Below are 26,551 nucleotides of genomic sequence, written 5' to 3' on the forward strand. Positions count from 1 at the left end.
GGTGCTGGCAGATAGAGAATGCTGACACTGCCTGCAGGGAAACCCGCAGCACAGATCCTGAACTCCAGCTCACTCAGGCCCCCAGGATTCTGGAAGGCTCAGGAGGCCAAGGACTCCCAGGCATGGTTCAGCCTCAGGAAAGCTGCATCTGCGGCCTTGGCCTGGGTGCGTGAACAGGATGCAGCCCAGGGCTCAGAGACCGCCACCCTCCCAGCAGGGCCTCAGGACTTGGAACCACAGCATCCAGGATGCCAGCCATGAGTGGAGCTCTGCTTTGTGGCAGGCCTCCCCTGCACCTGGTGTCCACCGCAGGCGTTCTTCCCACTGAGAACACAGCTCTGGGAGGGACCCATCAGTAAGCCCCTTTTACGGGTGAGAAATCTTGAGGCCCAGGATAGTTAGGCAATTTGCCCGAGGTCACACAGCTAGTGAGGGGTAGAGCCAGCCTCCAACCTGGGGAGCCCTGTGCCAGGACCCAGGCAGAAAATACAGAGATGCCTTTTACATCAACCGATCTGGGTTCAGAGCTGGGCTCAACACTTCCTTGCCCTAGGCCGTGGCCAGGCACAGGTTGACACCACAGTGGGAAGGGACTCGTAATCCCTTTGCTGTAGGGTCACTATGGGAACTAAATAAGATGAGGCATGTAAAGTACCGGCACGGGGTCTGGGGCTTGGTGCTCAGGCATGGGGCACCCACTGGACTGACCGCCTGCATTCTCCCCCTCCTTAATCCCCACCATGGCAGCGGTACTCTGCAGTGACTCTCGTGGCCAGGAGCCTTGACCCTGGGCTGGCCTCCTAACTGGCTGACAACACAATGTGGCAAAAGCAGTGGCCCAGCTAGTTCCGAGCCCAGGTGCAAGAGCCCGTGGGTGTTGAGGTTTACCGCACGCGTACTACCTCAGCCTCCATGTCTGACTGGCCATGTAACTTAGAGGATAAATTCCTGCTGTCTTTCCTCTGCTTCAGCCCAGAGAGCTCTCGCCCCAAACCCACACTTGGCCTCCAGGCCAGCAGGATTCCAAAATAACGCATCCATCCAGGAAAGGACTTTGCATTGGTTTGTTTCAAATCTCAGGCCTGCTTGCTTTAAACTGCCCAACAACTACCAGACTTTCATGTTCCCCACCCTGGACCCCAGTGAAAGCCAGTGCCCCAGGCCCACACCTCTCCCCGCACCTCCCCCTCCGCCCCAGCCTTGTGCTCCCTGACTTCCCTGTGTGTGTGGCCCCCAGGTGTACCACATATCTCCCAGGAAGTAATAAAATCTCAAACTATCTTAATAATTGAAGGACTGCTCTCCAGCTTCAAGATCCTAAATTAAAACACCTGTGTGTTTCTAATCTTTCTCTTGTTCCCACAATGAGAACACACCAGAGCTAACCAGTTGGAGACCACGTGGCACAGACATGAGCCATCCTGGCTGAGGCCATCCCGGACCAGCTCAGCTGCCAGGAGATCACAGACACACGCTCAGGCCCAGCTGATGTCAGCCACGCCTGGCTACGTCAGCAGGACTGCCCAACTGGCCTGTGGACTTGGGAGCAATAATAAATGTGCACTGCGTGTGCTACGGAGGTGCTATGGTTGCCTCACTTGCATTATGGTGACAATGGGTCATTTATACCATGACTGAGGTGTGTCCAAGGAGGAAAGACTAACATTGGTTTGGTGAGAATGGCAGGAAGGCCACCCCACAGCAGTGTTGGTGGGAGTGTGACCAGGGAGACTCACTGGGGGACCCTCAGACGAGGTGGGTGGAGAGCTACGCACAAACTAAAACCACTAGGAGAGGCTGCCCCCCACCTCTCAGAATGGCAAAGTCCAGAACCTGCTGAATTTCCTCTTTAGCACTTTCACCATCTAACGTGCCAGATTTCAGATGTTCATTTTGTTGACTGTGTGAATCCCCACCCCACGAGTGGCAGCTCCAGTCTTGTCTGTTTTGCTCACCCTGTCTCCCCCGCACCTGCAACAGTGAGAGAGGCACTCAATAAATTATTTGTTGCACGAATAGAATGAGGAAAGAGACATTCTTATGCACTGCAGGTGTAAGTGAAATCCAGTACACCCTCCAGGGCGAACAAACGAACAACATCTACCAGGGCTATAAAAATACATCCGTATCTCCTAGAGCTGAGCCAGCCAGCACCTCTCAACAGAAATGCACAGGCATAAGGACCAGGGCTCTGGCAGAGAAAGCTCACGGCCTCCACTGGAAACAACCCCAATGCCCCCAGCCAGGGAACAACCTAGGCAGGGTCAATCCCTACAATGGAACATTATGCAACAATCAAAAAGACTCCCTTGCCGATACACGCGACAGCACAGTCTGTTCATTTATAAAAGTTTAAGAGCAGGAAAACTAACCTCTGCCATTATAAGTCAAGAAAAGTGGTTTCCTAGGAGGGGCACAAAGGAGGCTTCCTAGGGGCTGGTTTTGTCTCATGAGCAGATGGTCAGCTCAAAAGGTGTGTTCACTTGTGAAAATTCATTTGAGCTGTGTGCTTCTGACAGGTTCTAGTGGTTATGTGTCAATGAACAGCATACAAAGAAAAAAGCGCAGACACATTGACCTCACAATTCCACAGTGGGGCATGCTATAGAGATGCTCACAGCAGCATCACTTTTTAAGAGCAAAAGACTGGAACCAACCTGAATATCCATCAGTAAGGGAACTGGTAAATCAAGATGGGGTCTGTATGCTGTGGGGCATTGCGGCCATCAAACGCAGAAAGGGGACTTTCCATGCAATGACAGGGAAAAGCTCCAATATCCATAGTTACTTGAAAAAGGCATAGAACAGAACACTGTGCATCCTATATCTTGTGAAAAATACGTGCACGCACCTACATGCTTGTAGTTGCACTGACCAGTGGTTCTCAAGTGTGGTCCTGCCCTATAGGGTCTCCAAGACCCTTTCAGAGATCCATAAGGTCAAAATTATGTTTGTAATAACATTAGAACATTGGTTACCTTCTTCATACACTCTCCCCCAGAGCACAGTGTATAGTGGAGTTCTCCAGAGACTACATGACAGTGTGATGATGTCATCACTTTGAGGCTAATGGGATGTGTGCTTGTGTATTCTAGAAGTTTCTAGAGCAATCTCATGAACACATGCTCAGCATCATTAGTCATCAGGGAACTGCAATCTAAACCACGATGAGACGCTATTTCATACACACTAGGATGGCTATAACAACTGGTGAGGATGTAGAGAAACTGGAACCCTTGTGCACTGCTGGTGGGAATGTAAAATGGTGCAGTCACTTTGGAAAACAGTCTGATAGTTCTTATTTTTTTGAGACAGAGTTTTGCTCTCGTTGCCCAGGCTGGAGTGCAACGGTGCAATTGTGGCTCACCGCAACCTCCACCTCCTAGGTTCAAGCGATTCTCCTGCCTCAGCCTCCAGAGTAGCTGGGATTACAGGCATGTGCCACCACACCCGGCTAATTTTTTATTTTTAGTAGAGACAGGGTTTCTCCAGGTTGGTCAGGCTGGTCTTGAACTTCCGACCTCAAGCGATCTGCCTGCCTCGGCCTCCCAAAGTGCTGGGATTACAGGCGTGAGCCACCGCACCCGGCCTCAGTCTGGTAGTTCTTCTAAGGGTTAAACACAGAGTTACCATGTGGCCCAGCAATGCTACTCCTAGATATGTTCCCAAGATGAAGGAAAACATGTGTCCATAAAAAAACTTACACATGAATATGAATAGCTACATTACTCATGATACCAAAAAGTTGGAAGAACAATGTCCATCAACAGATGAACAGATTTTTGAAATGTGGTATATTCATACATTATTCAACCATGAAAAGGAATTAATGACACATGCTACCACATGAATGGACCCTGAAAACATTGTGCTAAATGAAAGAGTCACATACAAGAAACCACATAGTGCATGATTCCCAGAGAGTCCAGGGGTATCCAGAATATGCAAATCCATAGACTCAGAAGGGAAATTCCTGGCTGCCAGTGACTGGGAGAAGGAGGGAATGGAAAGTGACTGCTACAGGATGTGGGTGTCTTTCTGGAGCGATGACAATGCTCTGAGATTAGATTCTGGGGATGTCTGCACAACTCCGAATCTACTAAAACCCACTAGATTCTGCTCCCTCAAAGAGGGACTTTATGGCATGCAAATAATATCTCAATAAAGTGGTTTTATTTGCATAAACCCACAGAGTTAGTTTCAAAAATTAAAATAAAGAAACCCACCACAGGCCTAGCCTTGGCCCCGGACCCTCAAGATGCGTTAGGTCCAGCTGTGAAATGCACACATTTTGCCCAGGCAGACAAACACAGGGAGCCCCCAGTTACCAGCCACCCAGACCCACTTGTACCCCTAGATCCCCCATGGGAACCACAAGCCCTCCTCCTCCACTGGGAGACTGGGGCTCCCCGCCACAGCCCCAAGATGAGAGTTTCTCTTCCATGAAATGGGATGTCCACGTGGAGTATCTCCAGGTTGTCACAGGATGAAACTTGCTGCTTCTGACAGATGCCCCCGAGCAGAGGGCCTGAACCCAGCCGCCAGCCAGGGCTGGTGGCAACGAAACCTGGGGAACTGGCCTGGAGGGGCCCCCAGCAAATGCAGGGCACCTGTCCAGCCTCGGAGCTCTGTGGACCCAGGGCAGCCACCTGCTCCCATCCTCTCCAACAGAGCCTCTAGGCACAGCTGCGCTCTGGGTCTCTGTGTTGACAAGAGAGGATGTGTTCCCTTTCGGGAGCTCCTTGTGAGGACCCTGTACCAACTCTGCCACTCCTCCTAGCCAGGGATCCTGTTAACACATAAGTTGGCCAGTGTCACTCCTCTCTGCTCAACACCCTGCTGTAGCTCTCACCTCACTCAGAGTAGAAGCCAAAGTCCTCATGGTGGCCACAGGCCCTGGACAGCCTGCCCCAGTGACCTCCCAGATCCCCTATCTCCCTTCCTCTCCCCCACTTATCTCAGCTCCACTGACCTCCTGTCCGGGCACCTTCCTGCCCTGGGGCCTTTGCACTCACTGCTCCCTCTGCCAGGTGTTCAAGTGGCTTGCTCCTCCCCTCCTTTCAGCTCTCTGCTCAGGTCACCGCCCCAAGGAGGACTCCCGTGTCCACCTACCCTTCCTCTCACCGTGCTTTAATTTTTTTTCTTTTTTTTTTTTTGAGACAGAGTCTCGCTCTGTCGCCCAGGTTGGAGTATGGTGGCACAATCTCGGCTCACTGCAACCTCTGCCTCCTGGGTTCAAGCGATTCTCCTGCCTCAGCCTCCTGAGTAGCTGAGATTACAGGCGCCTACCACCACGCCTGGCTAATTTTTGTATTTTTAGTAGAGACAGAGGTTTCACCATGTTGGCCAGGCTGGTCTTGAACTCCTGACCTCAGGTGATCCATCCACCTACCTTGGCCTGCCAAGGTGCTGGGATTACAAGTGTGAGCCACCACACACGGCCTCACCCTGCTTTCTCTTAGCAATACCTGACATTACAGCAGGTAACTCCCATGGACTTGTTTACTGTTTTCTTCCCCAACAGAATGTCAGCACTGTGAGGTGAGGGTGGGGACCATACCTATCATATTCTCTGCAGAGCCCAAGGGCCTCTAGCAGGCTCTGCACACAGTTGGAGTTCTACAAATATTGGGAGGATAAATGAGTAAACCGGGGGGAATCCCCCTGACCACCCTTTCTCTCAGTAATTCCTCCCCACCCTAGTTCTCCTGACATCCTCTGAGCACCCCGAACCATCTCCCCTCTGTTCCAAGCATTTGCTTACACCTGTTCCTGGCCAACTCAGACAGCACCTCCTCTGGGAAGCCTTCCTGAATCTCTGTGCCTTTGCTCAGCCCCTCCCCCAGCTCCAGCTCTACTTTCTCCTTGTCTCCCTTCTGAGGTTTCTAGAGATCTGTCCCCACAGCTGGATGCCTGTGTCTTGTTCAATCCCATATCATTTACTCTACAACCTTCATTAGGTGTCAACTGTGAGCATGTCCTGGCATCCCTGGGGAGGCAGAGATGAACGAGTATGGACTTGGTTCACAGGTTGGGGGCTGTGAGGAAGACATGCCTATGGGATATCTGGGAAGGCTTCCTGAAGGATGGGCATGAGGGGCTCTGGAGTGTCAGCAGTGTTCCCATCCACTCATTCTGCTGCCCATAGCAGTGGCCTTGGGCAAGGCTCTTAACCAGCTTGGATCCCATTTTCCCATCTCTCAAGGCCTCGAACAGCACTTGCTGGGCATGGATCACGTGCAAAGTCCATTCACATGCAACGAGGGTGAAACTGGGGTCTCTGTGGGCTCCTCCAGGCCCACCGGCTGCCACCCCTGCCAACTCTGCTTCCAACCTGCTTACGGTGGGCAGGGCACAGAACTCGCCCTCGCCAAGCACCTCCTGGGTGCCCGGCTCCTGTTTCTGTGATTTGATCCTCCCACCAAGCTGGGGAGGTAGGCTCCACTCCCTATTCTCAGTGGAGCACAGTCCAAGAGGTGTGGCTAGCAGCACCAGGTCACAGGCGGGAGGTGGCGGGCTGGGATGGGGGAGGTGGGGAGCATGCATGTTGTAGGTGGGGTATGTAATGAAGTGCACGTGTGCCAGGGAGGGCATGCAGCCAGGCTCAGGAGCGTGGTGCATACAGTGCAGCTTCCAGGGTTTCTGAAATAGAAGCAGCCCCACCCCTAGCCCCCAACCCTGCCTCTTAATGCCCAAGGCCTCTCTGGTCTGGGCTGTGGGATCCTGGAAAGCAGCTTTGTTCTCAGGAGCCCCCGTTTTCCCCTCAGCCCTGAGCTTTCTCAAATGGATTTTTGGGTATGGGCTTTGATGAGGCCTGCTGGCTGACAGGCCTCCAACTAAGTCCCCCTTATCTTGTCTGACCGCTGATCTGGCAGGGGACCCAGCACATGCAAAGGCCCAGAGACCAGAATTAGGGCAGGGACAGGCAGCTGCAGCTTTTGGTGCACAGGGAATGGAAGGTTTAAGGACCCAGTGGCAGAGGATGATTTCAAAGGGGACCCAGAAGCTCAGGCCTGGCCGGATAAACATCCACGCCCGCACCCCATCTCTCACCCTCCTGCCCACCCACGGCCCACTCGTCATCACCAATTCATGGGCTCTGGCTCTACAACCCACAGAATTTGAGTATGTGGCTTATGGTTTTGTGCCTCAGTTTTTCCATCTGTAAGCAGCAGGGAAGTCCCTGCGTCATGCGGCTGCTTTGAGGATTAAATGAGCTAATTCGTGTTCAACGCTCAGCTGAGGACTTGCTGAGTAATTAGAAATGTGACGATGATTAGTCACCATCTGTCCTCAGCCCACCCGCTGATATCTTCCACAGATATTTACAGAGCACCCTCACTGAGCCAAGGCTGCGACAGTGAGCAAGGCAGGCGCAACCTCGCCCTCGTTTACGGTCTAATGGGGGAGGAGGGCGTTACAGAGATGTACACAGGCAGGTTTATCCCTGGTCACAGCCATGTGTATGCAGCATGGGAGGGGTGGGAGACGGAAGCCCAGCAGGTGGGGGATCGGGCTGCCCAGCTGAGCCTCCTGGACTAAGTGGGGTTTGGGCCTTAGAGCCCCTGGCTGCTGTTGTTGGGGGAGGCCTTGAGGGATCTAAATGATGGAGGAGCCCTTGGTGAGGAGAAGCTGGGGAGGTGGCTTTGCCCTGCTCAGCCCTGGGCCCTGCAGAAAGAGAGGTAATGGGGCCGGAAGTGACCCCTCCAGCCACGTTGCCATGGCAGCCCTGGGGCCTAGAGAAGGGGTTTCCAGCCAGTGCCCCAGGCCTGGCTGGGCTGGGGGTCCTGTCTTTGAGCTGGAGCCCTGCCAGGGATCCAGACTGCCTCGGCCAGGACGTCCCTGCCTCTGAGCATGTCCAGATGTGGCCTAATGGAAGCCACATGCCCAGCTCCCTGGGCTGGGGAGAAGGAGTCTGACGTCTGTTGTCACTCAAGGGGCTTTGTGAGGGCAGCTTTTCTGCAGGGCTGGCACAATGGAGGACCACATGGAGGAACCCTGGGGCAGGGCGGCCCTCAGGAGGTTGGAGGTTCCCAGAGCAGCTGGGGAAAGCCCCTGACCTGCAGAAGGCCTCAGCACAGCCTGTGGCCCCAGGAATGCATGGCAGGAAAGGGGCCCCTTCCTCGGGGCCTGACACAAGCAGGTTCTGCAGGGCAGGAGTATCTGAATGCCGTGATGCTCTGGCTAACAGGGAAACGCTAAAACTCAAATGACTGCTGCTGTCGACTGCAGACATCCCTCAACACTGTGACTCTGTTAGGCACCGTGCTCAGCACTCTGTGATTACCGAGCCCCATACTCCTCACAACAGCCCTCTTAGTTTATAGGAGTGGAGAGTGGGCTACAGGGAGCTCAGGCCACCGCCTGTGGACACAAGGGCAGAAAGTGGTGGAAGCAGGCTTCTCTTCTGCCTTCTTCAGCTCTTCACCCTCTGACAGTTGTTTCTTTTTTTGTTTTGTTTTTGTTTTTGTTTTTGAGTTTCACTCTTGTCACCTAGGCTGGAGTGCAATGACACGATCTTGGTTCATGCAACCTCTGCCTTCCAGGTGGTGATTCTCCTGCTTCAGCCTCCCAAGTAGATGGGATGGCAGGCGCCTGCCACCACGCCAGACTAATTTTGTATTTTTAGTAGAGATGGGGTTTCACCAAGTTGCCCAGGCTGGTCTCGAACTCCTGACTTCAGGTGATCCACCCACCTCGGCCTCCCAAAGTGCTGGGATTACAGGCGTCAGCCACCACACCCGGCCCACTCTCTGACAGTGGTTTTTGAGTGCCCAGCATGTGCACAGGAGCCGGACAGATGCTGAATGTACAGGTTGGGCAAAACCCAGCAGAGACCCTGCCCTTGAGGAGCTTGGGTCTTTGACGGGGAGATAAGGACCCCAGCAGTCACAGAGGTGTGATGTTCTGAGCAGTGATATGAGCTGAGGAGTGAAGTGGTGAGCCTCACTCAGGGGATCTGACTCCTCCTGGGGGTCAGGGAAGGCTCCCTGGAGGGAGCCTTGAGCTTCCACTTGAGCTGCAATGTGGAGGATGAGGTGGTAAGTGGGCAGTGGTGAGAAGGGGGTGCTTCAGGCAGGGGAAACAGCACGTGTAAAGGCTCTGTAGCCAGAGGGAATTGAACTTGATTGAAAGGAAGCTCTGACTGTTGTGAGAAGAGGCTGGGGAGGGGCAGGAGGGAGCCATATAGGGCAGAGGATGGCATGATCTGATTTGTGTTTGAGGCGCTCCCTCCAGGTGCGGGGCTGTCCCGTCTCACACTGAGGGAACGCTGGGCCTTTCCAATGTCCACGGGTCTGTGAAGCCCCCAGACTGCCCAGGCTGTGGCAGCACAGGGTTATCTGCCCAGATTAACCTGTTTGCTAGAGGACTCCTGAAGCCTCTCCTCTCCAGTGTGGGCCCGCAGGGGTTTCAAACATGGGTGGGGTCTTAGGAGCATCACCCCAGGGTCCCCTGGAAGCTAGACCAGGTTTCCGGATCTGCAAGCCCCCAGCTGATGCGACAGAATCATCCCCTGCAGAAGTTCAAGGCTCCTAAAGTGAGCAGGAAGGGGTCAGCCTCATGGGGGCTGTGGCCCCTGTTTAGCAGCAGAGCCCTTTGAGGATGGCTCTTAGGTAGGCTCAGCGGACCCTTCCCCTCCTCACCGCAGCCCATGGGGTCTTCTAATGGGGTGTCTGACTGTGCTGGGCTACGGAGGACCTGCTGGGAGCAGGCATGGATAGGCAGGAAGAGGCCTGGGCTGCCTACCAGCCTCTGCACAGCCTCAGGCCGGTCCCCATCTGAAGCCTGGGTGCCCTGGTCCTGGCTGCCTGCTCTGATGTGCCCAATGAAGTATGTTGAACTCTGTGTCACGTGGCTTGGAGGATATAGCATATACGGTCAGGCTCCAGGGCCTTCCAGGCCCACTGCTCACTGGTTGTATGACCTGAGCCTCCAGCACCACCGCAAACCCCAGTTGCCTCGCTGGTGAAACAGCGTACATGGTTGTAAGCACTCGGTGCTGCTGGAAGGACTGACGGGAAGCTGCCTGCCCAGCTTGGAGAGGGGCCTCCATGGAGTGAGGGTACAGCTGGTGTGGCCCCACCAACTCCCCTGGCCCAGCACGGCCAGCGGCCCTGCTCAAATGGCCCACCCACCTTGCCTCTGTCCACGAGTTCACTTCCTTCTACAACACATGCTTATGAGGTTAGAATTTGCTGCAGACACTTAGAAATGGGAAGACGTCACATAAAATTCAGCTTTCTGGCTGACATTTGTTGAAAAATTGGCAGAGGTGGCCATGCTAGGCTCCTAGGTCACAGGCCAGCCACCGAGGCAGCTGAGACCGCCCTTCATATTTCCTGCCAGAGCACGCGGGGGCCTACCGGGCTGAGGCAGGAACCCTTCTCAGGGCCCCCAGCTCTGAAGATATGCACCTTCTGGACCCTTGACCACAACCACAGCCCTACCAGAGGGCCCAGCACCTCCCACAACAGGAACCCCACTCCCACCCACCCACCCCATCCCAAGAGCTGGGCCTGGGAGAAGGTGCACTCTCACAGCCTCCTGCCCACATCAAGGGCCTAGGCTGGCCGCCCTAGGCCTGGCCCCACAGATCCAGCATGCCCAGTCCCAGGCAGAGACCTGGGGCAGTGGCCAGAGCCCGAGGCTGCCCTTCCCACACAAAGTGCCCTGAAGGAACCAGGACAGGGTCTTACCTTCAGGGCTGCTTCTGGGGACAGAATGGACAGAGTTGGGGTCTATGTCCTCCTCCACGTGGGAATGGGGCAGAACCTGCGGTTTCCTGGGCACTTCCCGGGTGGGTGGGATCCAGGCTGCATCAGGCAGTGGTGTGGACAGGATGGTGTGCGGGCTGGGCTTGACTGGGTCCCTGGGAGAGCCAGGCATGGCCTGAGTCGGGATGAGAGCGGCCTTGCCCGGGCCCGGTGCAGGCGTCATGCCCTCCAGCCCACTGCTGCGAGACGTGGCTTGGGCATCCGGGATGAGGTTCTCTTCGGGCCTTGCCCCGGCTTCTGCCCTCTCCTCCTGGATGGGAAGACTGGGTCCAGCTGGGGCTGTAGTGGGCAGCCCATCCAGCCCCCTGTGGCCACCTGCTGCCAGCTGCTCGGTGACAGCCATTTCCTCTGTCTCCTCCTCCTCCTCTTCTTCTTCCTCACTGTCCTCAGTCACTCTCCTAGCTTTGGCCTGCACTGGGGCTGGGGGACCCAGGGCAGCGGCTGCTGTGGGCCTGGGGAGGGCAGCTGGCCAGGGGGGTGCCTGGATGGTGGACAGTGGCTGACTCCCACCTCCCAGAGCAGCTGGGGGGCCCCCTGCGCCTGCCTGGACCTCACCCCCCAGGGCTGCTGCTGCTTCCACCTCGGCCACCTCCTGGTCATAGCTGTAGGGGTCTTCGTAGTGTCGCTCAGGGTCACCCTCCTCGGCATCTGAGAAGTTCCCGTGGCAACCGGGGAGCTGGTAGCAGATGAGCTCTCCGCCGGCGTCAGGGCAGTGGCAGGCCCGGCAGGGCGGCAGGTGAACAGTGTGGCCAGCTGCATACTTGCGGCCCACGTGGACGCAGCCCACCTGGCCGCACTGTGGGCAGCTGTCAGCCACCACTACAGCCTCGATGCAGTTGGGCGGCAGCTCCGGGCACAGCATGAACTGGCAGCTGATCTTGCCGCCGCCTGGTGGGCAGGAGCATTCAGTGCTGCCGAAGTCCACAAAATAGGACTGACCGGCAGGCACGCGACCGCGCACGAAGCCACCCTGCAGGCAGTCGTAGTACTGGTAGCCCTCGCAGGCACAGCCCTGCTGCACACACGTGGCGCAGCAGGCACCCGGCTCCAGCGCCTCCTCAATGCAGTTCTCCAGCGGTGGGCACTCCACGCCCGTGCAGTCCTGCCGAGGGGCGGTTGCAGCCATGCTGGGGCCCAGGGCCAGGGCCAGGCCTAGTGCAAGCCAGGCTCCTGCAGGCTCCCAGAGCAGCACCATGGTCCAGGTCAGCCCAGGACGGTTCCCTCTCCTGCAAGACCCTGGGGGAATCGGAAAGGAAGCCTGTCAGTACTGGGTGTGCGCACACAGAGTGCACACCGGCACACACATGGGCAGAGGGCCCAGCCTCAGCCACCTCACACGCATGCCCTCATCCCCAGGAGCACACTAAGGACTGCCTCCCCACCCCCCACACAGGCTCTGTCACACGTGGGGCAGATCACAGACAAATGAGTGTGCAGTCACTGGCTGCCACAGGTGTTGACCTGGAGTTGCTGACAGCCCCACGTGTGTTTGCTGGGCCACTCAACCCTCCACCCTCACTTGCATTCTGAGGCAGACCCTCTGAGTGAGCCCTCGTGCCCACACACACACAAACATGCACAGCCCCACACCCACTCGGTCGCACTCACCAGGGCACATTAAGCAACATGCCCCAAAACCCTCCACGCAGACACACACACTGTCTCACCCACAGCATGCCCATGTGCCAGTACACACCCTGGGCAGCCTCACACACACAGTCCCATGCACACACCCGACCAATCCCTGCCCAGATCCCTGACTCAGTCCCCAGCCACGCACCACAGCTGCTGGCCAGAAAATATGGTCAGTGGGGAAATGCTGGGCAAGAAGAAGACCCCCACTATAGCCCCAGCCCGCAGACCCTAGGACTCAGGAACACCCCTGTGAGACCCCCGGGACTGCAGGCTTAGCCCCAGGGGATGCTCCTGTCCCCCTCCCCAGTAGCACTGGCAAATGCATCCTGATGCCTTGCTGTCCCTAACACCCCACCAACTCCCCCAGTCATGTCCATTCTCCCCGCAATCCATCTCCACTCGCTCCCCACGGTCTCTACCCTTCCTTCCGTCTCTAGGCCCTGTCTCCACTCCAGCCTCACCTCCGGTCTGCACTGGAACAGCCCCGCCACCTCCCTGCCCACCCTGACTCCACTCCTCCCCTTTCCCAGGGAACCCAGTCTGGTCTGATGGCAGCTGGCCCCAACGTGCCACGGCCCCACAGCCTGCCCCAGTTTCCCATGGTCAGCAAGGAAAGGTCTGGATTCCCAGCTGAGCCTGGCATTCAAGGCCCTACAGGAGCCATCCCAACCTGACCCTCCCACGGGCCCTTAGGCCTGAACTTCCCCAAGGGATCTCTTCTCTCATCTTGCACAAGCCACTCAAATGCCACCTTTTCACCAATCCTCATGCCTCCTCCCTCCTCCACCCTGGCCCAAGTCCCTGGTGCCTGTAGCCCCACTTGTGACCCAGTGGCCATGCCTGCCTCTTCTAGACAGCTTGCTCCCCAAAGTCACAGGCAAGAGCTCCTTCTCTGACTCCCAGCCTAAAGCCCAGCCCCACAGGGCAGTGACAGAGGGACAATGGGGCTCATCGCCACAGCAGTGGTCCCCAGGCTGGCCCCATCTCTGAAGGAACGCCTCCTTTGGGCCCAGCCCCTCTAGGAACTGGGGGTTTATCAGCCAGCAAGACAGGTTTCCAGCATCCTCCCAGCACTGACACCCTCAGAGCTGGAGGGGCAGATACTAAACCCAAGAGCAGATCTGTAGAGAACTGAACGCCAGGCAGGCACGAGCCCCATGATGAAATAAAGGAAGGGAATCAAGGAGACGCGGCAGTGTCCGTGGCAGTGTCAGGGGAGCCTGCGTCAGCCTGGTGGAAGAGGAGGGCTTCTCTGAGGAGGGCGTCAGGCAGGGAATGGCAGGGCCAAGGGGTTGAGGCCAGACCAGCAGCAGGCAGGTGAGGGACAGAGAGGGCCGCTAGGGCTGAGCCATGCCAGCACAACGGTGGTAACTGTGGAGCAATGGGCTTACGGCCTGCTGTGAGGGCCTCTGGGTGTGCCTGCAAGTGCTAGAGCCTGGGACTCTCCAGTGCAAGGGACCCACCCAGCTGCCTACTGCAGGGGAGCCAGCAGGGAGCAGGTGAGAGCGCCCAGGGCAGTGAGCGAAGACAGCAGGAGTCAGTGGCACAGGGGATCTATTCTGAAGGTAGGACCCACAGGATTTGCTGATGGATAGGATGCAGTGGACAGAAGAGAGACGTCCAGGAGCGCCTGGAAGGGGGAGCTGTGTGACTGAGGCAGGGAAGGCTGCGGTGGAGGTCCATGGACAGGCGGGGAGATAGAAGCCCATGCCCAGACCAGGTTCAGGGCCAGGGGAGTACCACGGAGCCTTTGGGGCCTTGAGGGCTGATGCCCCTGCCCTCACACTGAGATGCCACCTCAGGAGACTGGAGGACTCTGTAAAGCCACTGACATGAGGAGTGGGCCCCTGGGAGAATCAGGGCCTTTAATCCCAGTCAGCAAAAGCAAGGGCCCTCCAGACTGCAAGGGAGAGGTCCTCAGGTCCACTCTCAACGGTTCGTTTCTGTGTTTGTTTTTAGAGGCAGGGTCTCACTCTGTTGTCCAGGCTAGAGCACAGTTGTGTGATCGTAGCTCATTGCAGCCTCAACCTCCCGAGCTCAAGCCATCTTCCCACCTCAGCCTTCTGAGTAGGTGGAACTACAGGTACACGCCACTACACCCAGCTAATTTTTTTCTTTAACAGGGGTCTCACTGTGTTGCCCAGGTTGGTCTTGAACTCTTGACTTCAAGTGATCCTCCCACCTCAGCTTCCTACAGTGCTGGGATTACAGGCATGAGCCACCGTGCCAGCTGACGGTGCCTTTTAGGAAAGAAAATCTTTGGCCAGGCGAGGTGGCTCACGCCTGTAATCCCAGCACTTGGGAGGCCAAGACAGGTGGACCACTTGAGGTCAGGAGTTCGACACCTGGTCAACATGGTGAAACCCAATCTCTACCAGAAATATAAAAATTAGCTAGGCATGATGGCACGCACCTGTAATCCCAGCAACTCGGGAGGCTGAGGCAGAAGAACTGCTTGAACCCCGGAGGTGGAGCTTGTAGTGAGTCGAGATCGTGCCACTGCACTCCATCCTGGACAACAGAGTGAGACCCCGTCTCAAAACAAAAGGAAATATTTGGTGAACTGTGACCCAAGCTCCCTGCCCTCCTGCCTTCCAGTGCATCACACACCCAGGCACGAACATTGCGTCCTGAGAGGACAGTACCCTGGCCACAGGACACAGGGCTGTCCTAGAACTTCTTCCAGAGGAACTTCCTGCCCAGCCCACCCTGCCCCACCACCTGGTCCACCAAGTCTGTCCCCTTGCTCTGCTCACTGGCACAGCCCCCAGGGTGGCCTGGCCCCTTGGCCTCCTGGGTGCCCGGCATCACATTCTGTCCATGCTCAAGCAATCCCAAACCTCAGGCTTGCCCATCTCCCCACTCCAGGCCCAGGGCAATCATAAAGAACATCAGGCCCAAGCCTGACTCTACATTCTCCACATCTACTGCGCAACCCTAGGCACGGCCCTTGCCCTCTCTGAGCCCTGGTTCTGCATCCACACAGTGAACATGTTCCACCCCACCTCAGGTCATGGTCAGGGGCCCACCAGCATTCTCTGGCCCACAAGTGCATTTTGTTTGGCCCACACAGTGGGTTTCTCATTTTAAATTGGTTACCAGCATGCATAAATTGAAAACGTTCACATAAAAATTCAGGTTTCCAACTCCTGTTTCAAGCCACAGAGCTCTGGCCACCCTGAGATATCACATGGGGTGTGAGCTCCCAGGTTCCCCATGTCATCTGGGCCCCCCCAAATGCATGCAGCTCAGAGTACCCTGGTGCTGCCTGAAGGTTGTCCACTCAGGAGGGGAAAGGACTATCTGGGATGTGTGGAGAGGGAGTGGCCCACGTGGGGTGGCTCACCTGGGAGAAAAGCAGACCCCACTGTCCTCACACCTCCACAGTTGTTCCCAATGGAGCGTGTATGTGTGGGGCGGGAGGTGGGGGCATGGAAGAGATGGCAGATGTCAGCTTCAAGTGGAGAACGCTCCCTCCAGGGCAGGGATAGACCAGGCTGCTGGGCAGGAGGGAGCTCCCTATCACCGGAAATAAGCAAGCAGGGCTGGGGACACTCGTATAAGAGAGAAGTAGGAGGGCACAGTCTCTACACTGCAGGGTCACAGAATCAAACATGCCGCTCCTGGGAGCTCCAACTGAGTTTACTCACAGCCCCAGCCTCTGCAGACAGCCCCCACCCCTCACCAACCTGAAAAGAGAAACCCCTGGAGATGGGGTGGGGAAGGAGGCCTGACCTCCCTGTGGGGGGCAGTCCCAGCAGTCAGAGCCCGGCCAGCAAACAAAGCCCCTGGGACAGAATGTGGTGGCCTGCCAGGCAGTCACACTACAGCAAGCCAGCCCTCCCGGGTGGGGACGCAAAAACCAGCAAGATACAAAGGAAAACCACTGCAGTCTCTCCCTTGCACCCATCAGGAAGGCAAACACTAGCAGAGTGGTGTTATTATCATTCTTATGCCACCGGCCGAAGCATCACCTGGAGCAACCTCTCTGCAAGGTAGTACTCATGGGAGAATTCAGCACATGCACTCCATGACCCTGTGCTTCTGACGCCCAGTGTGCGACTCAGAGAAGGCTGTACCGGATCCACATGGCCCTGGTGGTCACCGGGCTGCCATCTGGGGACCGGAAAGGTTGGCAGGTGGAGGACACCAGGCCAGTCACTGTCCAGGCTGGCCTCAGGCTGTACCCCTAGGAGGGGTGAGGGTTGGCAACTGTTGGCATTTTTAAAGGATGCATGCTTTACATATCATCATGTGTGTAATATAAATCATGGCATTAAAAAATAGGCAGGAAACAGGATCTTGCTCTGCTGCCCAGACTGGTCTCAAACTCCTAGGCTCAAGCAATCGCCCTGTCTCATCTCCCAGAGTGCTGGGATCACAAGCGTGTGATCACAAGCTGGGATCACAAATACAGAGGAATGCGCCTAGCCATTCCTCTGTATTTGGCAGCCCATTCTTCATAGGAAGAGCCAAAACGACAGTGGGCATTTAGGTGACAATGAGGATGTCAAGCTACTATGAAGTGGCACTCAGCACTTAGCATCTGGGAGTGCATCCAGCACTGTGAGCAAGGCTTTGCCGCTGGAGTGGAGACACAAGAGCAGGCTCCAGACAGGACCAGCGGTGGGTGGGGCTACCACAGCTTTGGTCTTTGTTGATCAAATCCCTGCTGTGGGTTGGGGGACCAGGGTATTCTAAAGTGGCAGCAGGGTTCACACCTGGGGTGACATACTCAGGGCCATCACTTGAACGTGCACAGGGCAGTGTGGGAGCGGGGAGACATTCAGCCAGGGTCTTCCCCAGGGAGTGTCCAGCAGGGACAGGTGACTCAGCACACAGTGTGAGCCCCCTGGAGACCTGCCCAGTCCCCACAAGGCACCTGGTGCAGTCAGAATGGGGAGGGAGGGCTCTGGCACATCAGAGGCAGAAGTGCCTCAGGATGTGGCTCAGGCCCCAGCTGCCTCTCTCACCTGGCCACAAGCTCTTCACTCTGCTATCCAGGGAAGGGCCCCAACCTACCACAAAAACAAACACACATCCTATAGTAAAGCGACACTGCTTCCTTAGATAAATTAACCTCCACATTCATCCACAGCAGGCCCCAGATGAAACCTCTCTGGGCTGGCAAGGACAATGGAAGGTCAAGGCCAACTCGGGGGGACATCTCCAGTGCCGCCACTGTGGAAAGTGGGGTCCCACCTTAGTGGCTACACAGGCCATAGGATATGACACTGGATCAGGAAGGAAAGGTCTTCTCGCCTCCAGTTCTGACCCTTCTGGCTCTGATGAGATCCAGCAAATACAGATCTGGGATGTGCACAGGCATTTCAGAGAAATGCTGGAAAACTGTCTAGCATTTAAAGACGTCCTGTACAGTATTTGGGATACATCCGTCACTTATCTGAAATTCCAACTTAACTGGGCAATCTCCATTTGATCAGGCAACTATAGATAAGAACGAAGTCTCAGGTTGGTGCCGGTATGGCTTTAAAATTTTTTAAATATTTGCAGGGGATCTCTTTTAAAAACTAATAAGCAGCTATATCAAAACACTGGGACTTGCAAACAGCTGAGGATGACAGCAGGGAAATAAACACACAACACACTCACAGACAAGACAGTGACAAAGAAACCCGGAATCAGTACCACTTGGCCCAGTGGCTCCGCCCACACGGCTGCCCCCGGGCCCAAGTCCAAACAGAGAGCAGGCACAAACCAGACCCCCAGCCTGTCCACACACAGATGCGTTTGTGGGGCCCACACGGTGCTTTTTAAATTAGCTGCCAATATTATCCACTGATAATTAATTCAAGATGATAACTAATGTCAGGACATCTGACAATGAAGCTGTGGGGCCCAGCAACAGGGCTTCCCTGGACTAACTGGGATCCACACTCCCTTCCCACTGGCATCATTGGGCTCCCTGGGTCATCTCTACCAGCCTGAACACTCCAAGGCCGGAGCGTCTCTTGACCACACCAGGAGGAGAGAGGCCTGGATGAGGTGGGAGCTCCTGCCCCGCCAACCATCCCGCCCCAGGGTCGCCTCCAGAATAGCTTGGTTTCCTAGATTAGGACCTTCCTCTTCTGTATGTGGTAGATGCTGGGAGTTCTCGCCCTCTTCCAAGGAGACCACCCCTAGCCACATGGTGTAGTCAGTCTCAGTAGGTCAGCTGCATCAGAGTCCAACCCAACACCCACAGTAATGCAAGACCCACAGTGCTCAGAGGGATATGTGAGCTGCACCCTGTCTTAGACTGGGCTCCGCAGAAGCAGAGACCGAGGCAGGGACGCTTGAGGGCATGGTCTGTCGGGGGAGAGCTCTCAGGAGAAGGGCAAAGGAAAGCAGGCAGAGCCAGGGGGAGCTGGGCAAGGCTGCATCTCAGCTGGAGTCCAGAGACCCACGAGAAGCTATGCAGTGTGGGGGGCACCCCGGTCTCATCCCACTCAGAGGCATGTCAGTCACTGGCCAAAGACCATAGAGAGTGACCTCCCAGGCACCTCATGGGGAAGTGACACCTGCCAGCAAAGGGCAGGTGGCTGGAGAAGGCACAGGTGTGAGCCATCAGCAGCCAGCACCTGTGGCCACTGGGAGACACGTGCACCACCAGGTGAGAGACCTGGGTAGGCACCCACAGTGGCCATGGAGTTTACTGAGCACAGACACACAGACACACAGACACACACTAGGCAGAGGCAGGCAAGACAGCCTGGTCCTAGAAACTGTCCAAAAATCTACCCTTAATTTATAAGTGGGCCTGAGACCACCTGAGGCCCAGAAAGTAATTTTTTTAAAAACAATATTGGCACATCCAAGTTCACTACACTGTTATTCATGATATACTCGAGTGACACGGATCAACCCAAGTGACCATCAATGGATGGATGGATAAACAAAATATTCCATACAATGGAACACTATCAGCCTTAACAGGAGGGGCATTCTGACCCACGCTGCAACACAGATGAACCCTGAGGACACCATGCTAGGTGAATAAGCCAGATACCAAAGGACAAATCCTGTGTGATTCCAGTCATCAAATTCAGAGACAGAAAGTAGAATGGTGGGTCCAGGGACTGGAGGTGGGAAGCAGGAGGAGTTTCTGCTTAATGGGGACAGAGTTTCTGTTTAGGATAATGAAAAAGTTCTGCAAATAGATAGTGGTAATGGTTGCACAACAATGTGAATTTCCATAATGCCACTGAGCTGTGCACTTAAAAAGGTTAAAATGGTAAATTTCAGCCAGGCACAGCCTGCAATTCCAGCACTTTGGGAGGCCAAGGCGGGCAGATCACAAGGTCAGGAGATCGAGGCCATCCTGGTCAACATGGTGAAACCCCGTCTCTACTAAAAATACAAAAACTAGCCAAGTGTGGTGGCATATACCTATAATTCCAGCTACTCAGGAGGCTGAGGCATGAGAATTGCTTGAACCCAGGAGGTGGAGGTTGCAGTGAGCCAAGATCGCTCCACTGCACTCCAGCCTGGGCAACAGAGCAAGACTCCGTCAGAAAAAAAAAAAAAAAGTAAACTTCATGTTACGTATATTTTACCAAAATAAAAGATAATAATCACACACATGCATTGCAGAGCCAAACGTAAATAAAGAAAGAACAGGGAGAAGAAAAGGAAGAAGAACTACACTGAAGATGGACAGGAAATAAGGGCTGCTCCTGAGACCTCCCCTTAGCAGTATGCTTCCTGGCAGCCAAGGCCAAAAGGGAAATTAGAGGATGACCTGGTGCTCCTTCTCTGATAAGAGGAAGTCATCTAGTTCACTGGGGAAAAATAAACTTGTTCTTGGCACAAAGCATTAAGCAGGAATTTTAGCAGTTAATCAAGTTCGTGTCTAACTATCACTTCCTCAGTGCCAACACAATGCCAATCACTGGACTGCGAGTTTCCAGGGATATTTATTTTCCTTAACCATTTAACACCTACAAATGAGGAAACTGAGGCCCAGACAGAGTAAATGATCTGTCCAAGGCCACATAAATCGTAAAAGCTGTGGGGATCTGAACAGGTCTGTCTGGCCGAGAAAGTAGAGCTAGAGTCCTTTAGTTTGCAGCTATTCATCAAACAGTTGCTATCGGCCAGCCCACTGCAGATGCTGGGATATGGCAGTGAACAAGACGAGAGAAAGTCCTACCCGCATGCAGCCAACATTCTGATCGGGGGAAGAAATGAGGCCGTTGCGACAGAGACAGACTGCATGCTCCTTTGGCAATAATGGTCAAACGAGGAGGCCTCGGAGGCAACATTTCAGCCAACACCTACTTGGTGGTATCATGTAAAAATGTGGTGGCCATGCAAAGATCTGGGGAATGGTATCCCAAGCAGCACTAACAGTATGTGCAAATGCCCTGAGGCGGGAGCCAGCCTGACACACTGCAGCCGGCATGCAGCGAACAAGGAAGAGAGTGGTCGCTGGCAAGCGAGCAGCACAAAGAAAAATGATAGAGGTTAGGGAGGGGGACATGCACATCAAGGAAGAAGAGATGCCAAGGAGGGGGCATTCAGTCAGTCACTGCATCCAGGGCCCAGGGACCTCGGCAAAACATCTGGTACATTTAGTGGATGTTGTCCCAACAGAGTGGCAGGGCCACCACTAGGTCACAGCACACTGGGAATTGAAGAACAAACTGTAGACACCCCTTTTGAGAAATCTGAGACAGATTCCAGTCATATAAAGTACAAAACCTGGTAAAATCTTAGCTATATCATTCAGGGACTACAAATGTAGGAACCAGAACTAGAAAGTCAAGCAGGAGTTGTCACCCTCAAAGTCTAGCGGCCAGTAAGGAAAATCAGAGGACCTATGGGAGCAGGCAGTGTCCTCTTGCTTTGCCCAGGTGGTGGTTATCCAAGAATTTCCTCTACCACCCTACACCGACTTTTAGGTATTCTTTTGTATGTGTGTGTTTTCTTCCCCTTTAAAGAAACTTTGTATCTAGCTAGCTGGGAGGCTGAGGTGGGAGGATTACTTGAGCCCAGGAGTTGGAGGCTGCATTGAGCTATAATCACACCACTGCACTCCAGTCTGGGTGACAGAGCAAAACCCCATAACTAAAAGATAGAGAGATTTTTTTTAAAAAATTAAAAAGTACCATTGCAGTAATCCAGAAAAAGGAAACAAAAGCCAGAGAAGGTATTGGCAGGAGAAACGGAAAGAAGGGGAGTGATTTGAAATTCACAAATTATCAAAGCAAAGTAATCAAGTTGGCTTCAACCTTGAAAACTACAGTTGCCTTCATTTCCTCATGGGCAAATGTCTTAATAATAGCATGATGTACAAAAAGACCAGAAGCTTGGCTGCGAGGAAAGGGCTACCGGGCCAGGAGAATGAGGAGAGGTCTGTGGTCCTTTCTGTTGAGCAGGTGAGGCTGGATGGGTAGTGTGAGACCCCCAAGGAGGAGGAGGGAGACGGCAGGTCCAGGGCAAGCCCTGCATGTGAAGTACAGACCAAGCCGTGGGCCGCAGGTGGGGCTTAGGGTGCCAGGTGTCCCGTGCTCCTCACACGCTCACTGGTTACTGGGGCCTTCCTTCAACAGGGTGAGCTCATGAGAACCCTGGGAAAAATAATCCTTCAAGTGGAACAGCCAGGGTTTTCTCTCCTCCCTTCCCTCTCCTCCCTAAAACAAGAAAAAACAAGAAATGAATAAAAAGCTCCTTCAATTTTAGGTAAGAGCTGACCCTACATACACAATCACTAATCTCATTACCAACATAAGCAGGTGAAAAATTACAAAGATTAATGTCCGTGACTTTTAATCAACCTTTGAGAAAAGAAAATGTTGCTTTTGGCATTGAAGAGAGCTGGTATTTTCCTTCCCCACAAGTTACTCCTCTGCAAAGAGGAAACGCTCCCAGGGTGGGAGCGATGAGAAATGAGGCTGCCCACGGCCAAGGCTGAGCTCACCGCCCTCCCCACCTGGCGCTCCACACACCCTCCACCCGACCCTAAAAGGAGGCACACCCTTGCCCCCCCTGGGGTGGGGGAGTCCTAAGATCCCCAGGCATCCTCCACGTGGTCTGCCCCTGGACTGAGATCCTGCCTCCAGGGACCGCTCATCACCTCTCATCCCTGCTCCAAACCCTGAATGGTTCTCTATCAGCTCTGGCCCCCCGGAAAAAGTGAAAAAAGCTATGGATAACACATACCCAGCTCCACCAAAAAAAGGCCCATAATGAACCAAGCTCTGCAGCGACACTGGGTGGTTTCTGACCACCTGGCACATATTCAGCCTCTTTCCAAGAACAGCCCCTAGATTTCATTCTGTGCCCCCATCACCCTGCTGGAGCTCCAATCAGCACTTCCCATTCCCCCTCGCAACAGTGCCTGACTCAGAGATGGACACCAGCACAATTACAGCCTATAAGACCCACCTCAGGTAAAACACTGGGCAAATGGCTTCTCTCTTTCCTACTGTATTAGACTAAAGATGATTTAACATCAAGGGTACCTGAAGCCATCTTGTCATCAAGTGGAGGCCGTCAGAGGCTGGCACCTGCTCATAAAACACATAAAAGCCAAGAAATCCAACAAAGAGAAACAGGGTTATAGGGATCGCTGCCCGGCACCTGGATCCAGCTGTGCCTGAAGCTAACTGAAAAGCTGAACTTCACAATGATATGAACTCCTTTTGATTAAGCTAACTTGGACCAGGTTTTCTGTCCCTTGCAACAAAAGGCCTTAATAGACACATGGGCACTTACCTAAAACTGCTGTGTGAGGGAGTTTCATAGACTCCCTGGAGTCCACTCACAGACCCCTGGCTGAAGATCTGTGGCCCAAAGATAAAGAAAAAGCTCCTAACGGAGACATTCAAAGCCCTTCACCATCTAACCACCTAGCTTTCCTAACCCATTCCCCTCTGTTGTCTTCCACACACCCAACCCCTGCTAAACTGGAAAACGCTCTCTGGCTCCCAACCCCCCATCTTTCTCTTATCATTAGCTCAACCTGCGATGCCCTCTCTCCTGAAACTCTCCTAGAACCCTGAACACCCAAATCCCACCCCATGCTTTAAGGCCAAGCCCTGAGGGTGGGGTATGTAGGTAGATGGATGGGTGGGTTGATGGATGGATGGCTAAAAAAGTGGGTGGGTGGGTGAGTGAACGGATGGGTGTGTGGGTATATGGATGGGTGGGTAAGTGGAGAGGGGTAGATTAATTAATCCGTATGGCCCTAGCACAGGGCTGGCACAGAGGATGGCATGAGTTATGAATGTGGTATCACAAACATTTATCCCAGAAGGGCCTTCAGAAACAGAAAAGGCTTCCCTGAAGTCACCTGGCTAGTCACTGGCTAAGTGACTTAAACTACCAAAGTGCGTGTCCACCTTCCATACAGAAGCACTTTCACTCCTGCGTCTGCCTTTTAGTCTCACAAAGGGCAGAGATCCTAGACATGGGTGGCCAGGTAGGGGGAGTGGGGCCAGCAAGAGACAGGCAGAAAGAGACACAGAGACTGACAGAGACAAGGAAAGAGATCCATCAGGGAGACAGAAAGAGAGCAAGACAGAGAGATGGAGAGAAGCACAGACCGAAAGTCAAGCAGACAGCCAGAGAGAGACAGCCTATGCAGACAGGCAGGCGGGGCCGGCCTACGGCAGACCCAGGCTCCCTCGGTCACCACAGCATCTGGAAGGAGGCAGCAGCCAGGGGAGCGGGCAGCCCAGTCTCCTCTGTGACTCCCTCAGGCCTTTGCTGTGCCCAATTTAGTTGCACGGCCCTGAAATTTAGGAATTTCTCAGGGCTGCCAGTGAGGCGGCCGGTGTGTAACCAACAGCGGTGTCTGGCCCAGTCTGTGGTATAACCGTCAGGCTCAAGAGCCTTGGAGGCCTCCAAGGCAGTCAGCCCCTGCTGCCAAAGCCAAGAGAGACAGCCAGCAGGACCACGCTCTGGACTCCCAGAGATTGGAGCTCAAATTTGAACCCAGCCCTGCCACTAGGTTGCTGGGCACCTCGGAGCATGTGACCCTCTGAGCAGCAATGCTTTCATCTGCACAATGGGTCTCATCACATCTTTTTCCTCTGGGAAACCCCCTCTCACACTTCAGGCTAGGCGGACTGCTGGATGGCCAATGAGAGGTCTCCCTGCCCCATCCACGGTGACAGGTCAGAACAGTCACACAACCCAGTCACACGGCCCACGCTGATGCTCCTGGGAGGGGGCTGCCTTGCTCCAGAGCTTCTGAGCCTGGAGCTGCTGGGGCACCTAACCCCACATGGCAGAGCCTGCCTGGGAGTATGGAACACAGAGAACAGCAGAGCAAGAGACGGAGACCCGGTCCTGATGGCATCTGCAGAGGCCCTGGATATAGCCATGCCTGAAGCTACATCCTGTACTTTTTTAGTTCCGTGACTTTTTTGCTGAAATTGTACTTTCTATCACCTGTAACCAAAATTATCCTGACATTGTGACAACAAAGAAAGAAGAAACACCTTCTTGTATTCATGGCTGACTTAACCCCAAAATGTCTGAGTTGCTGGGGTTATGAAACTGTATATCTGCAGTAGACTAGAGCCCTCCTAGGGCAGCAGGCTGCCTCGCTCAGTCCCCAGGCTCAGGGAACGGCTCCAGACATGCCCCTGGGGCCACATCAACGCATGACCCCCTGACCCTCCCCAGCCACAGCTGACTGGCCCAGGGCAGACGTTCTTCCCAGGCTGGGCCGGTCACAGTGGCCGGATCTCAGCTCACTGCAAGCTCCGCCTCCCAGGTTTATGCCATTCTCCTGCCTCAGCCTCCCGAGTAGCTGGGACTACAGGCGCCCGCCACCTCGCCCGGCTAGTTTTTTTTTTTGTATTTTTTAGTAGAGACGGGGTTTCGCCGTGTTAGCCAGGATGGTCTCGATCTCCTGACTTCGTGATACGCCCGTCTCAGCCTCCCAAAGTGCTGGGATTACAGGCTTGAGCCACCGTGCCCGGCCCCTCCCTGAGCTCTTGAAGTGGAAATAAAAGAAAACACAGACCACCTGCAGGGGAAAAAACAGCAAGTTCTGAAGGTGGGCACATTTCCTACCATGTGGTGGGCATCATTTCGAGAGAATCAGGCAGGCTCACAGAGAAAGGCAGAGACGAAAGAAAGATGGGGCGTGAGGGAGTCCTGGTGGCTGCAGCTTGACCCAGGGCTGACAGATCACTAGTCCTTCCATGAGGATGAAGTGGGGCCCCTACGTCTCTTGAGTAGCCTCAGACACAGAGAAGCCTATGCAAAGGGGCCCCTGCTTCCAGCAATGGGCAAGCCAACTTCTGAAGTCACTGTGGGGGACCAAGCCCAGGTCACAGGTGGGCTACCGTGTCATGTGCTGATGCCCAACCAGCCCCTGGGAACTCCAACGTCTGGGGCCAAGGAGGGGTCACTCCTCCCATCCCATGTACAGGAAGCCACGGCTACCCCACCACACCCTGCCTTGGGGTCACAGGGTGACCATTCAGGGACCAGCAGCTGGTGTTACAGCGTTTCCATCCTCGGCAGTTCATTAAACCAGTCTGTTACAGGCTGAACATCTGTGTCCTCCCCACACTCCTATGTGAAAGCCCTGACCCCGGTGGGATGGCATCAGGAGGTGGGGCCCCCCATTAGGAGATTTAGATGAGGTCACATGGGTGGAGCCCCCATGTGTCCTTACAGGAAGAAAGACCAGGGCTCACTCGCTCTCCCTCCCTCCCTCCTTCTCTTCCCTTCTCTCTCTCTCTTTCCCTACACCACTCCCCGCTCCCCACCACATGAGGACACAGCAAGAAGGCAGCCATGTACACACCGGGAAGAAAACTCTCACCAGGAATGAAATCTAGGGCTTAGACTTCCGGCCTCCACAACTGAGAAATAAATGTCCATCTTCAATCCCCTCCCCGACTCATCTGTGACATTTGTTGCAGCAGCCGGAACCCACTAGGACAGTCTTAGGGCATGGAGCTGGGGACACAGAGGACATGGCCACTCCCTCAGAGCCAGAGACTTGGTCTCAGAGAAGACATTCCTGCTAGAGGCCTGGGGCCTCCTCCATTGACCCCAGCCCAGCATGAAACACACCAAGGCAGCCCCAGGAGATGTGAGGTATGCCATGCCCAGCCACAGGGGCCTTTCCCAGTAGGGCTCGAGATGACTGTGCAGGGACAGCTGATTTCAGG

General features: G+C 54.7%; 1 protein-coding gene across 4 annotated transcripts in view; it reads right to left on the reverse strand.

Moving 5' to 3' along the window:
* Window positions 1–26,551, reverse strand: part of LOC101002885 (fibulin-2) — a 92,418-nt gene that overhangs the window by 53,162 nt on the left and 12,705 nt on the right. For all 4 annotated transcript variants that reach the window (XM_017955232.3, XM_017955233.3, XM_003894059.4 and 1 more), the window contains exon 2: window positions 10,698–12,011. In XM_017955232.3, coding sequence (XP_017810721.2) covers window positions 10,698–11,970 — 1,273 coding nt within the window. In that variant the 5' untranslated portion in view covers window positions 11,971–12,011. The remainder of the gene's footprint in view (window positions 1–10,697; window positions 12,012–26,551) is intronic.

The sequence above is a fragment of the Papio anubis genome, chromosome 2 (assembly GCF_008728515.1).
Source record: "Papio anubis isolate 15944 chromosome 2, Panubis1.0, whole genome shotgun sequence".
NCBI classification, from domain to species: domain Eukaryota; kingdom Metazoa; phylum Chordata; class Mammalia; order Primates; family Cercopithecidae; genus Papio; species Papio anubis.